The sequence below is a fragment of the Ursus arctos genome, unplaced genomic scaffold, assembly GCF_023065955.2.
Source record: "Ursus arctos isolate Adak ecotype North America unplaced genomic scaffold, UrsArc2.0 scaffold_12, whole genome shotgun sequence".
NCBI lineage: Eukaryota > Metazoa > Chordata > Mammalia > Carnivora > Ursidae > Ursus > Ursus arctos.
This window is the reverse complement of record NW_026622786.1, coordinates 67,011,018-67,024,885: the sequence shown is the minus strand read 5'-3', so window position 1 is coordinate 67,024,885 and position 13,868 is coordinate 67,011,018. Positions and strand designations below refer to the sequence as shown.

General features: G+C 48.1%; 1 protein-coding gene across 2 annotated transcripts in view; it reads right to left on the bottom strand.

The window, feature by feature from the left end:
• The window catches only part of BEND5 (BEN domain containing 5), a 47,102-nt gene extending 38,094 nt beyond the window's left edge, over nt 1-9,008 (bottom strand). Inside the window, exon 1 of one of the 2 annotated variants that reach the window (XM_026498137.4) lies at nt 8,616-9,008. In XM_026498137.4, the coding sequence (XP_026353922.1) occupies nt 8,616-8,841 (226 nt within the window). In that variant the 5' untranslated portion in view covers nt 8,842-9,008. The remainder of the gene's footprint in view (nt 1-8,615) is intronic. The other variant, XM_026498141.4, reaches the window with a different exon arrangement.
• Nucleotides 9,009-13,868: the final 4,860 nt, after the last annotated feature.

The following is a 13,868-nucleotide window of genomic DNA, read 5'->3' as shown; positions in this document are numbered from 1 at the left end:
AGGGCCCACGCCAAATTCTTTACTGATATCAATATCCCCATAATAATTCCATTGAAGCAGAAATTGAAGCTCAAAGAAGTGAGATGGCTTACCTAAGACATAAAGCTATTACAGAGCGGAGACAGCATTTCCAATCAGGTCTACATGACACGCAGGCCCTATTCCTATCATGTAATCATCCTATAAGAACAAGAGAAAAATGACCAAGTTGCTAAAACTTCCTCAACTGAACTAAAAGGCACATATAAAATGATGAGTACGTCAATGTAATTTCCAAAGTGCCTGCCTTTCTCCTAAGACCTTGCCTACACCCAGAAGAACGCTGTGACAAATTTCCAAATTGAGCTGAGCACTATACAAGTATGACTGAGTGGCAGACGGCTGAACTACAAACTTACCAAGTCCACCAAGCTCTAAAGAATCCCCAGAGTCCTCATTCAAAGTCATAAAATATGGTAGAAGCTACTCTTCAGAAATACAGAGGAACCTGGTATCTGTTATTAACCTGAGGGGGCAGGGAGAGAGAAACAGCCCATTAATGGAGGCAGAGTAATAAGAAAACAGCATTTTAGAAAACAGGAAGGTGGACAGAAAATGGAACGCAAGTCTGTCTCCAAAAGTGAAGAAAGCCCTGAAGAATTTGTAGTATACAGAAAAAAAGCGAGAGGGATTGTCTTGACTCTCATTTTGCATAAAATCATGCTGGATCATTCAAAGGGTCCAACAGCGGAGAGTTTAATGTGGTGTGGGTTTGTTAGCCAGGCTGAAATTCTGAGAAGCTAAACGCAAAATGTGTACAAAGGTTTGCCTTGTTTTAAAAATATCTACACTCAAGTTTCAAGTTTTTCATATGTACAAAAGTCCTATAAAGTCTTATGATGTTTGCATTAAAAACAGACATGCCTCAGAGAAGACATGCACATCGCGTTCTGTAGCTTACGGTGTTTGTTTTTATAAAATCCAAGGCAGACAAAATTCTCAAGTTTCAAGGATTACATCCAGTCAAGACAACGCAAGAGTGCCTGCTGTGGGGTAGCAGAAAGCAATCAGCAAACACTGGTTCGAGGCCTGGCTCTGACTGACTCTCTGGCTGTCAGTTCCTCTTTCTCTCGGCTTTCTTCTCTGTAAAACACAAGGACTGGACGAGAAATCCTCAACAGGTCCTTCCAGCTCTGTGACCGCAGGCCAGTCACAAGGAACTCCAGGCCTCTTTCTCTTCTGTGCAGGGCAGGGTAAGAGATAACCTAATCCCTCCCGGTGGGCACTAGAAGAACCATCCTACTGACGCCATTCAAAAAGGAGGCGAAGAAACTGCTAACCAGGTCTCAGAAGGTCTCCTCACTCTCACTCCCACTGCCTCACTGGCCTTGGTACAGGGCTGGGGCATAAACAAACCCAGGAACTTCATCCTGCTGGCTCATTTGTCGGGGTAAGAAATGGCCCCAGCATAGGGTCACAAAGGGGCAAAACATACAGGGGATCGCTAGCCTTTCATGCTGAAGCCAAGCCCCGGGATGATTTAAAACACACAAAGTTAAATTTTAAACTTGTCTGCTTCTTACGCGTGCTTGCTCCGCTAAGTCAGTCCTTTCCACGAATGGCGGCACGCACAACTACGCAAGCCATTCTCGTCCCGGAACTCCTAGCCACCACGGTCCTTAACAGCTGCCTTATCTAGCGGACACCTACTATGTGCCAGACACTTGGCTGTATTCCTGTGCTAAGTAACACAGTGGGTAAGCAGCTGACTACTATCCCTATGTTACACGTGAGCACCTGAGACTCAGAGAGGTCAATTAATCTCCCCAAGGTCACATCACTTCTTTGGAGAAGATTTACCATTGGAACCCAGACTGTCTGACTTCAAAGCACATCTCCTTTCAGTTCTCTAACACTTCCTCCTTAATATTTAAGGAAGTGACCTAGAGGTTACCTAACCAAATTCTCCCATAGGGCAGGATTACATTCCAGAATACTCTTGACGTGCTTGCCACCTCCAGTGATCAGAAACTCACCACGATCCTGGAAGCCCTTTCAATTGTTCATCTGCTCTCTCTATTACCATATTGCTCCTACCAACCCCTATGAATTCCACTCTTTGTATCCAGCTCTGTTTTCTGGACCCCAAAGAACAGGCCTGATCCTTCCTCCACTGTGGGCAGAACTCAGACACTGAAAACTACCAAAATATCATCCCATGCAAATCTTTTCTTCACTTGCGTATATATTTAGCTGGCCTACTGTATGTCTAACCAATAGCTCAGAGGAAGAAGTAGTTGTATGTAGTTAGGAGAAACAAAAACAAGCCAAGATCTGGGATCTGAAGACCTCTCTCTTAGCTTGATTTTCTGGACACCCATCTGCCCTGGTTATCACTAGATTCTCCATCCATCTCTGGCTGTCTCTTCCCAGTCACCTTTTTGGGGCTCTTATTCTTCAGCTGTGCCCTTAAAAGCTGGTGTTCTGAACAATTCCGCCTTGCGTGAGTCTTTACTCCGCACCCTCCCCCGCTGTGACCTCACCAGTCCTGTGGCTAATGACTTCCACGTTGGCATCTTCAGCCCAATTTCAGCGTGCTGCCTTGACCTTGAACACGTGCCTAACGGCTCTCCTGGAGCATCCACCCAGATGTCTCAAGGGCCCCTAAGCTTCAACTGGTCTCACACTAAACTCGTCATCTCCTCTTCTCACCAACAGCTCTTCTAGAGCTCCCCACGGAGGGAGGGGAGGCCAGATCACCACAGCCAGGCAGTTGCCAAGTTCCATGGAGTCTCCTTTCTTAGTCCATCTCAGACCCATCACGACCATTGCCACCTTAGTTTAGGCATCATGCTTTCTGAATGAACTGACTCACACTTCTCCACAAGCCCTGAGCATGTGGGAAGACGTAGCCCATTGCCTGGCGCCTACAGTTCCTGCTAGACAACGGTTTGAATAGCTCGCTTCTCCCAGGTCAAACAAGTAGCCCTATCTCATGGGGATTTAGATAAGAGTATATAGAAATTCCTAGCACTGAACCTGGAACCTGCTGAGTACTGCCTAAATATTTAGTAAATTAGTACTAGAAAACAAAAAACAATGCCCATTCGCCCTGCGTTTCCCTCCAGCATATGGTGGCCCACCTAGTATAACTCAATACCCACAAAACTTAAATAAATCAGAGAAAACCTCTCCAGGGCATGTGCCCTTTTCTGGTAAGCATTTTAAAATGAAGAGTGCACACATCTCTCTCTCGAAGGAGCTTGTAAGACAAAGCAGGTAGGCACGGCGGAAAGAGAATTAATCTTGGAGTCAAAGATCTAAACATGAACTCCACTTTTCTGGTGTTTTTTAAAAATATAAAACTACTGTATTCTTGAATAACAGAACACCACACAAACGAGTATGACCTCAGCTTGCTTGGGGCAATTTTTTCTTTCATCCTGTGAACCAGAACTCTGCAGTACTCTGTAGCACAGACCATTTCATCGTAACAAATACGTGGTTCTTGACTAAGACAAATCACATCCGACTGAGCCTTCAACGGTTAACATTGCAGTGGAATCTGCAACAGATGACAGCAGGCAAGTTCCAATCTTTGCTCCAATGTGTATTAGCAGAACATGTCAAAACCTAAATTAAAAGTTTTCACTCGCTTTTAAAAAAAAAATAAATCCTTTTGTTGGCAGTCTCCCACCGATGACATGCAACAATCTTTGCATATGAAATCGCCTAGTCCCCTGCTTCACTGCTAACTTTGTAGAAGTTCCAAAGCGTTTCTGGAGCAAGTGATCTATTTGGACCGACAATGCCAAGCTGGGACCTGAGCCCTGAATGAGCTAAAATTACCAAAGCAAGAAGAACGTGGCTTTGGAAGCTATTTCCCCCAAGTGTGGGGTTTTTCTAGTCAAGGGAGTGATAAAGAATGTTGACTTTTTCCAGATGAACAACATTGAATGAAACCTCAAAATCCCACTGCAGGTTTCTGCTCTGAAAAACATGTCGCTGCCACAGAGGTTCCTGTCCTTCCCGACTTCTGTTCCCCAAACATAATAAATGCACCTGTCTTCCCGCAGTTCATGAGTTCAGCACGGGCTGGCTGGCGCGGACCATGTGCTGGGCACTGCGGATGCACGGACGAGGAAGGCAGGGCCCTGTCCTGGAGGAGATCACTGACTGGTAAGGAAGACAGGCACATTCATGACTAACCCAGAAGCAAAAGACAAAATGTTAAGATCCATAAGCAGGGGAGAAGCAGAGTAAAGGGAGAGCTCTGAGGAGGGAGAGTCCCCTCTGGGGGCAGAGGGTAGGACAGGGAACACCCTGAGTCAGGGGAGCTCCCAGTGTATTTTGTCTCCTCCTCTATCACAGCCCTCAGCTCGCTGGACCACAAACATGTCACATGTTAGCTTTCCCCACTGGGAGGTGAGCTTCCCGGGCAGAGGCCCCATGTCAGACAATGATTAATCCATCTTGGTTGGTTCAAAGGAGTGTCTGCGGGTGTGTTCTCAAGATGGCATGAAATACCACAGGTCTAGGGAAAATGAGAAGGGTGGGTGAAGCTGGAGAAGTAAGGTGGGGCTGGGGCCACTACAAATGCCAGGCAGAGAAGCTGAAGTTTAATTCGGTTGGCAACAGGGAGCTACAGAAGGTTCTAAGGAGAGAGGTGAATAGGCCCAAGACTGTGTTTTAGAAGATTATTCCGACAGCAACTTGGAAAAGAGACTGGAGACGGGGTGAGCAATTGGAGGGCCTCGGCACTGGTTTACACAACTAAAAGCTGCTACAGGACTGAATGCAGGCAGTGGTAGTGGAGCTGGGAAGGGAAGAGCTGTCAGCCCACCTAGAATCGGCCCTTTCTCTGCCCCTACCTCTGCCTCTGCCCCACCAGTGCCTGGCTTCTACCTCTACTTAGCACTTCTGTCGGGTCCTAAGACTCCATATGCCCTGAGGATGATGCCCCTTGCTTCTTCATCAGTCTGCCCCTGACAAAAATCTCTACTTTGCAGGGCCTGAAAAGTGAACTCGTCTGCCCTGGGTCGTGCTGTCATTTCAAAGCCAGTACGTCCGAGGTACTGGTGCCCTGGTGCTATATAGCACTGGGCCTGACACATAGGAAGTAGTAAGGGGCATTAGACAACAAAAGGAATTTAGCACTCCCAAATAATAACAGAGCACAGGTGCTTGGACAGAACGACCTAGTACTGTAAGACTCTGAGCCTAGAGAAACCAGTGTTTGCCCTGTAGAAACCACCAAATTCAAAACCAAGAGCCCCAGTAGCAGGCCGGACTGCAGTTAGACAATGGTGAGTTCTCCACATGGGTAGCTCCCCTTTCCACAGCCTGTTTGGCGAATAAAGGAGAGTGAGCAAGGAGAGACCAAAGGTAAACCAAGTCATGGGGCACGTAGCTCCTCTACGGAGGATGGAAGCTCCTTGGAGATATCCTCAGTAAAATGACAAGTGACGGCAGAGAGGGCGAGGTGTGGGTGCTCTGTAGGAGGGGTGCTGGTAAGACAGGAAGAGGAAGAGCAGAATGGGCTTGAAAACTCAGAAATGAAAACTCTGGCTTGAAAACTTGCCTTGAGCCCCAAGCTCCATGGTCATGTCTCCCACTCGCTTGAACTTCTTGCACGCTGTGTGGCTGATGGGAACATCAGCTACTTTACAAGGGAGGGTGCCAAGCAGGGCCTGTGTTCCCAGGCTAGCTTTGCCCTTTATTAGCGGGCCAGTCTCTGAGCCTCAGTGTCCTCATCTATAAAATGGAAATAATATCAACAGCGATCTCTACCAACAGGGTCACAGGGAGGACTAGCAGGGACAATGCATAGGCACATAGTGAACCTATCAATAAAGGTAGGTTTCTTTTTCCCTTGGACTGAAATCGCCATTTGTTGACAGGAGGGCGATAGCACAGAATCTGACACACATGGAACCATGGCATAAACCACCACAGGCTGGAAAAATGCAACGTTCCACAGCACTTGGCTCTGACATTTCCTGGATTCAAGAAGAGGTACACTTGAAGACAGCTCGGGGGGGTCTGGGCAAATACTCAGTAAACAACATGAACTCACCAACAGCCATGAAGTAGCCCGAAAGCTGCCCTTGAACCCATGCTCTTGGTGCCAGAGAGGGATCAACTACTTGTGGCCAATTCACAAACATAAAGCCATCTCTGCCTCCCCCTGGACAGCTCACCTCCTCACGTTCGGTGCCACGACACAGTGGTATTTATAGCTGGAGATGCCAAAAGACGAGCTCTTTAAGAGGAAGTCACTGCGAGCGATTCTCAGAGCCGCCACGTTCAAGGCAAGATGGAGTTTCAAGACACACGGGAGAGTTCTCTCAGGGTGAATGAATCCCCAAACCCACCCTGGCCCTTCCAGCCAGATCTGCAGACAGGGCAGCAGCTCCAATTTAAAAATTAACCAGCTGATTGGAATTCGAAATGTGGTCTAGCCAACCTCAAGTTGGTTTTTTTTCTCCCCGTCTCCTCCCAAAAAAGAAGTGAAGAGGTGGGGGAGAGCGTTTTTCAACTCACTTTCCTCAAACTGGCGCCACGGTTCTTCTCTGGATCTGCTCTGCCAATTTCCATATGTTGCCTAGATTTCTTGTGTTGTTGTGTTTAATAACCCCAGAGATTTATCAACATTCCAACTTGGAGGATGAACAGTCTATAGATTCAAAACCCATGGTTCTCAGACCAAGAACTCCATGTCTTACTTATGAGGGCTTTCATCGATTTTTAAAATCAGAGTCCGTGAGGGCTGCCACCGCCTCACAGCCTCTCTGCGGTGCTTGAAGAGCCAAGCAGTGTTTATGGTTGCTGAATGAATAAATGGATGAATGAACAATCTCTAAAAGAGGAAACAGTCATTACACACCAAGTCACATACGTACCACTGACTCCTTCTGATATACATAGCTTCCCCTCTCCTAAGGCCCTTTCAGATCTAGGAGTATAATACAATCATCAAGAAGCATGCTTTCTTTTCTTCTAGCCCAAGTGAAGCTGAGGTTACAACCTAGTTACAACTTCCTCAGGCCTATACTCTTGGGGAATAATCACCTAGTCCCTTCCCTCAGGTAATTAAAAGCAAGCAAACAAACAAAATAAAACCTAATCAGCTACACAGGTTTCCCTTTTCTACATACTTCTCCTCATTCCGTTTTCCGGGACCCAGCTGTCACCAGGTGTTGTGAATGAGTGTACACCACTGCACCCTAGGGCTTGTCAGGGGGGTGGTGAAAATGCGGTCTGTCAAAAAGAACCCGGGGTGCCAGTGGGTTTTTAGTTCTTCTTCCGCTCCTCATGTGCAAACCTACTTTCCAGAGGCCGCAGGAGGTGCTGGAAAGGAACTACGGTCATGGGCCAGAGCTCTCATCCACTGCTCATTTGCCATGGGACCCTAGGCAAGTCACTTCTCGGTTTCAAGCCAGTTTCTTTATCTGCCACATTTAAATATGATAACATGCTGGCTTCATCTTTCAGGCTAAATGTGAGAAAGCAAAGGAAGCTAGAAAAATTGGGAAAGGTCTTAAAACTACCCCATCTTCATTCAGCTCCTAACCCTGGTCTTCCCTTCCAAGTGGAGAGCCGGCTGGCTGGCTGTCTCTGCCCACTCTGGGGTACCCCCAACCCCCAGCAGCAGCTAAAAGGCTGCTCCCCAAAACGGAAGTGATACTTTCTTTTTCCTCTCATGTCTGTACTCAAGTCTCCTACTACTAGCTGGGAAAGAGGGTTCACTGACCTCTCTTTACAAAGGAAAAGGTGCCTCAATGTAGCAGAAAGAACTTGGTGTAGGAGGCTGTATGAAGGGCTGGTTTCTTGTCCTATCACCAGCTGAACCTCAGTGTCCTCATCTGTCAAAATGGGGATGAGACCACCTGCCTTGCTGATTTGTCAGGGCCCTGAGAAAGCAGGAATGGGAGGTCTGGTCTTATCCTGACCAGAAACTCCTTGCCCTCAGCTCTCACTCAGAGAGCCTTCTGGGAGATTGAAAAGGGGTGTGGAGGCTGAGGGATGCTGAGCGCCACTACCTCTTTACCTCTGCCACCTAGCCAGGAAGGGGCAGGAGAGAGTGGTGCCCAGTGATCAAGGCCTCCTCATCCTGTCCAATGATGACCCGGATGGGACAAGGATGTCATAGCTTCCTTCTGTGAAGAGCGACTCACACCTAGAAGAGTCAGACAATATCCACCTTGCCTCCTCAATTCCAGGAGGCACCAAGGGCCTTAAAGGAAGCGAGACAGAGAAACTTGAGACAGAAGGAGCAGAGAGGGGAAGGACCGTAGAGAAGGTGAGAGGCAGAGAAATAAGAGTGCAAAGGAGGGGAGAGAAAAGAAAAGTGAAGGGGCCAGGAGAACAGACAGAAACAGAAAGAGGACGACAGACAGATAAAGAGCGATGGAGACAGACTGACAGCGCGGGAGTGTCGGGGAGGCGGGGAAGACAAAGGGGACCATCCGCTGTTTTTAACTGGTCTGGCCTTTTCGAGACACCCCATCCCCAAAAGAAAAGCCTAGGGGGCGGGAGGAGGAGGCCGGAGTGAGCAGAGGCTCCCCCCGGCCCCCTCCGCCCCGGGTCCCTGCCCCCGCCCGGGTCCCGCCATCCCTCCCGGCCCGCTCGCTCACCTGCCAGCGCCAGGATCTGGGCCTTGTGGAGCAGCAGCGCGCCCCAGTCGCGGGGGGCGCGCGGGGGGCTCTCGGGCCCGGCGCCCAGCTCCTCCGGGCCCCGGTACACGGCGTACACCTTCTGGTTGTCAAAATCCAGCCGCGAGCGGGGGCTGAAGTCGCGCACGCACGACACTGGCAGCGCGTAGCAGACGTTGTCCTCCAGGAACCGCACAAAGGCGTACATGGTGGGCGCCGGGGGCGGGCCCCGGTCGGGCCGGTCAGCCCGCGGGGCGGGCGCGGAGGTGGGGACCCGGCGGGGGGCGCGAGCCGCGCGGCCGGGCGGGGGGGGGGGCGGCTCCCCGGGACCCGGGCTCCCCCCACTGTTATTGTTCCTGAAAGCACCGCTCTGCCAATCGGCTGCTCTCGCCTGGGCGCGGAAAAGAGAGGGGGGGGGGGAAAGGGGGCGGGGGGCGGGTGAGGGGGGTTTGGAAGCGCACCGCCACTCGCAAAGTCAGACCCGAGCAATCACAGCCGGAGCGCGATTCGCGTAGAGAGAGGAAAGGGCAGGGAGATTGAATTGCAATAATAACAATAACAATAGCATTGCAGGAGAAGGAAAAATGCATTGACTAAAAGTCGCGCTGCGTGCGGGGAGTATCATATTGCTTCAACAATCGCGCTGCAAAACAAATGGAATCGCAACAAAACTGCATTGCAAAGGAGAGAAGAGAGTGTGAGAGAATGAACGTAGGGCCTGGGAGGGGGGCAATCTTGTTGGGATCCTTAATTGTAAACTTGCACTTGCAAGCGAGCAGAATTTTGGAGTGTTTCAAGTAATTGTAGCCACTCCTCTTAGCCCCTTTAGTTCGCGTGTCTTTTCTTCTTCTTCTTCTTTTTTTTTTTTTTTGCAAAACTGCCAGCTCCTGCTGTGGGGAGGGTCAGTCAGCCAGAAACGTTCCCCCAGAGCTGCCAAACTAGTTCTGACCAGAGCTGGGGCTTATCTGGGATTTCCAGTTGGGCCAGCTGGCTGGGGTGATGGAGGGTTAGTGAAGGGCAGCTCTCAGCCAGAGGGAGCAGGGGGCGCCCCTCTGCCCTGTAGTCTTCCTCCACTGAAGCACCACTCCACCGCATGCCTTTCTTTGAGTTGGGACCAGTTGGAAGGAAGCAGGGAGTGGAGGGGTGTTCTGAGGGAGGCAGCCCCAGGATTAGCTGGGCATTTTGGAGCACCTTGAGTTCAGGAATGGGACTCCATGGAATACCAGTCTTTGCTCTGTCCCCAGTATCATAGGCAGAAGAGAGCCTGGAGGGGCATGGGTGCCCCCAGACAAGCCATGAACAACTAAAAAGGGGCTGAGTGGGCTCTGCTCACAGGAGCCACATCCCGCATCAGAGGGGGCCAGCACTCTCACACTGATGCCCCGGAGAGGGTGGGCTTTTATATCAAGTATGGCTACTTATATCCCCAGTCCCAGCCCCAGGCCTGGCACTTGGTAGGGACTCAAATTTTGGGTGAAGAATAATAATAAATAGAAGTCCAAATTCATCCAGCTATCCAGTAATTCATTCTTGTATTCAAGCAACCGAATATCGTTGGGGTAAGCACTATATGCCAGATCCTGGCTAGGTGCTAGTCGCAGAGAGATGAACAGAATGCAAAAAAACAAAAAAACAAACAAAAAAACCCACTTAAGATTCCTTGCAGTGTTACTATTATCAGAATTTGAGTCTCAGTTTTGAATACCTGGGCCAAAATTAGGTTACTAAATGAGGAACACCTTTCCTGTCCTCGAAACCCTTACAGTCCCGTCCAGGAGTATTAAAAATGTATAAGTGAGTAATTATGTTATAGTGAGAAAAGTGTTCTCGTAGAGGAGTGCTTGTTGGAGGTGGCAGACTTAATTAAATGTTATATTTTTTAAAAATTCATTTAAATGAACTCAAGCTGTAAGAAAAAAACAAAATAAATGCACCAAAATGTTGTTTCATAGTAGTGGTGAGTGATTTTGTTTTCTTTCGTGTTTTGCATTCATATATTTATATTTAACTATTTTCCACAATAAGCAGGTATTACTTTATGATCAGAAAGTCTTACATATTTTTTTTTTAAACAAGGACTGTACTTGCATTTCAGATCAGCTACACTAATGATGAAGTTGATAAACCAAAACCTGCAAATTATTTCATTGTGATTTGGGGATAATGTTATACAGGCGAACCCCATTAACACACACCTCCCCGAGCCAAATGCACAGGTCAGATTAAGTTCCCTTAAGCCAGTGGTATATATGTGGTTGTAGCCAGACATGACCACGAGTTTCCTGATGCAGATGCTGGTCTGGTGTTGCCCCATACACTTGTGGAAAAAAAGAGATGCCACTCTGAGTTGTTCCAGAAGATTTACATTTGTGATTCTGATTTCTTTGGACTGATCTTACATGAGTTTTTATCTTAAGAATACATTCCTATGGTGGTCAAGGGGAAGTAATGTGTAGCAAGACTTCTGATAATTCACAAGACGGATCATGCAGAGTTAGCCATATTGAACGAAAGTCCATGAAGCTCCAAACTGTGTTTGCAAAATAATTTCAAGCAGTTCCATGGCCAACGTCCTTGGCCATCTAAATGAAGGTGACCCCCAAGTACGCTATCAGTCTCATCTTTCTTACCACCTTCCTGGACGTAGTACATGCCACACACGTTAAACTATTTGACATTTCCCAAGGTAGCGTGTTTTATCAGATCCCAAGCCTTTATGCTTCTGCCCTCTTTCTGGGAAGTTCTTCCTCCCAGAGCACATACTGACATCAATTTCCCCTGAAGACAAGCTCCAATGTCACCTCCTTCGTGAAGCCTTCCCCAACCACCTGCCCTCCTCAAGTACAGGTGGTCTTTGTCTCCTGTTTCTTGCCAGTACGTTTTATCTTCCCTCATTAGAATGAGCTCCTTGAGAGGGGACAAAAAAAAGCTGAGTAACCTCAGTATCTCAGGTTCCTAGCATATTTAAATGCTTATAAAACAAACGTGTTAAAGACACAGAGAGCAAGAACAGCAAACCTCCTGCCCGGCTTTTCTGAAAATCTGCCCCCTTTTTTCTCAGTTGTAGCCGAATCCAACTCTGTTTCATTCCCAGTGACCAAAGGGTGGACACTGGTTTCACTCCTTGTGCAACAGATTCGTGAACGTTATTAAATATCACTGTACCCTCAGTCCAAACACATTCCCTATCCCAGTCAATGTAAAGCATTCTCATAAGGAGGTAGTTCCATGACCCAAGAACCCAGAAAGAAGAAAAGAACAAACTGACGTGGGTACCAGCACAGTGAACACGACTCAAATTCAGTTGAATCCCCTTTTCAATATCCCTCTCTAGTGGCCATGCATATGCCTCTTAGACAATTCTAACGTCAGGGAGTTTACCACCACCCCTTAACTTTTGGACACTACTGACTGTGAGAAAGGTCCTTCTTACTTACACGCAGGCAGAACCTTCCACCGTGTAGCTGTCATACTAGGTCTCATGTCAGCTCTTCAAATGTGGAAAACTTGGGATCCTGTCTCCTTAGCATCTTATCTATCTTCCGCTCAGACACCTTCACTTCCTTCACCTGTCTCTCCTCACGTGACATGGTTTCAGTGATGATACTTGTGATATTTACATTTCCTCCCAAGGTTACTATAACCCATGCATGCCAAGCACCGTGTATACATCTCGATTACTTTCATGCCAAACCGTTGAAGAGGGAATGATTAACCCCGTGACAGAGTTGGGAAAATGAAGACTTAGAGTGCAGCAGTTTGGCTCTGGCAGCCCTGGAGAGGGGCAGTTCCATTTGCATTAGACAGTTTGCTCTAGAAGCCCTGTGGGGGAAGGACTGGAGGGGGAGGAAAGACTGGCGAGTGGGAGGCCTCTGATGAGGCTGGATGTCCTGTGCCTGCCCCTCCTCAACTCCCTCTTTCTGGGGCCAAATGTATTTTGCCTTTCGTCCAACTCATTTTAATGGAGCAGAAAATGTACACATCTGGGGCAGCTTTGCAACCGCATCTCCATTGTGCCTTCCTGTTGCGTTTTGCAGAGCCTTGGGCTAACGTCAAGCTCCTTCAGTTTAGCCAGCTGAAGCATGTTCGGTGGCAGCAGCAGGCCTTATGTTTCCTATTACTTCATGGAATTCTCAGTGTACTTTGCAAAACTATTTTAAGGAGACCTGGGTTCTGTGAATTTTAAAAGCAATTGGAGCGTGTCTTTTCAACCTCTCCGCTAATGACTGACCATATTTTTTCATGATTTTGCCTTTTCCTTTTTCCTGGGATATTTCATTTGACTTTTAAAGTCTCTGTTTAAAATTCCCACTCCTGCCCCCCCCCCCCCCCCCCGGAAAAGTAACTTGCTGGGCTGTGATCTCAGGGCCACTGTCTTCTCGGGTAGACTCAAAGAAGTGGATAGGTAGCCAGGAGGCTCTGGACCTGCTGGGAGGCCCATGGTGGGCAATATCTTGAGTTGGGGACTGTCACCCCAAAGCAAGGGCATCAAGCCAGTGTATCCACGTGAACTCCCAATCATGAAGTCTGGCTGGATCTGGCTGTGGGTTTGGGGCAGGGGAAGAGAGTGACAGTAGAGAGGGGGAAGGAAGGAAAGAGAGGAGTTGCTGCTGAGGACAAACTCAAAAGCCAGTGAACACTGTCTAGAGTTAGAAGGAGTGCCAATTTGTCATGTAGGTGACAGCTTGGAGGGGCAAAGGAGTATGGGCTTTGGAATCGGCCCAGGGGTTAAATCCTGACTTTGCCCCATCTTTGCTGTGACTTTGGGCAAGACAGTTCACCTCCCTGAGCCTCAGTTTTCTAATCTGGAAAATGAGGCTATCTTCAGAAGGTGTTGTGAGAATTGGGGCAGGAGTTTTTCACCCTCTCTGTGCATCGGGATCACCTGGGAAAATTATCCTGCTCCCAGCTCCTATCCCCCAAGATCTTGATTCAGTTGGTCTGGGGATAAGGCCTTAATTTTTTTTTTTTTTAATTCCCAGATTGTTCTAATATCAGAGAAGGTTGAGTACTTCTGAGTTGGAAAAGTTTAAGGTAACACGTTAGTCACATAGGAATTGCTCAACATGTCGTAGATATTACTTTCAGGGAAAATGTACAGGGCTCTGAAATGTCTATGCAACCTCTCTGAGGAACTATCTGAAAAATGACATACTGGTGTGAAAACAAGACAAGGTATTACAATCTTAGGCCCCAGATCCAAATACTGGCCAATAAGTAAGGCCTATCCTCACT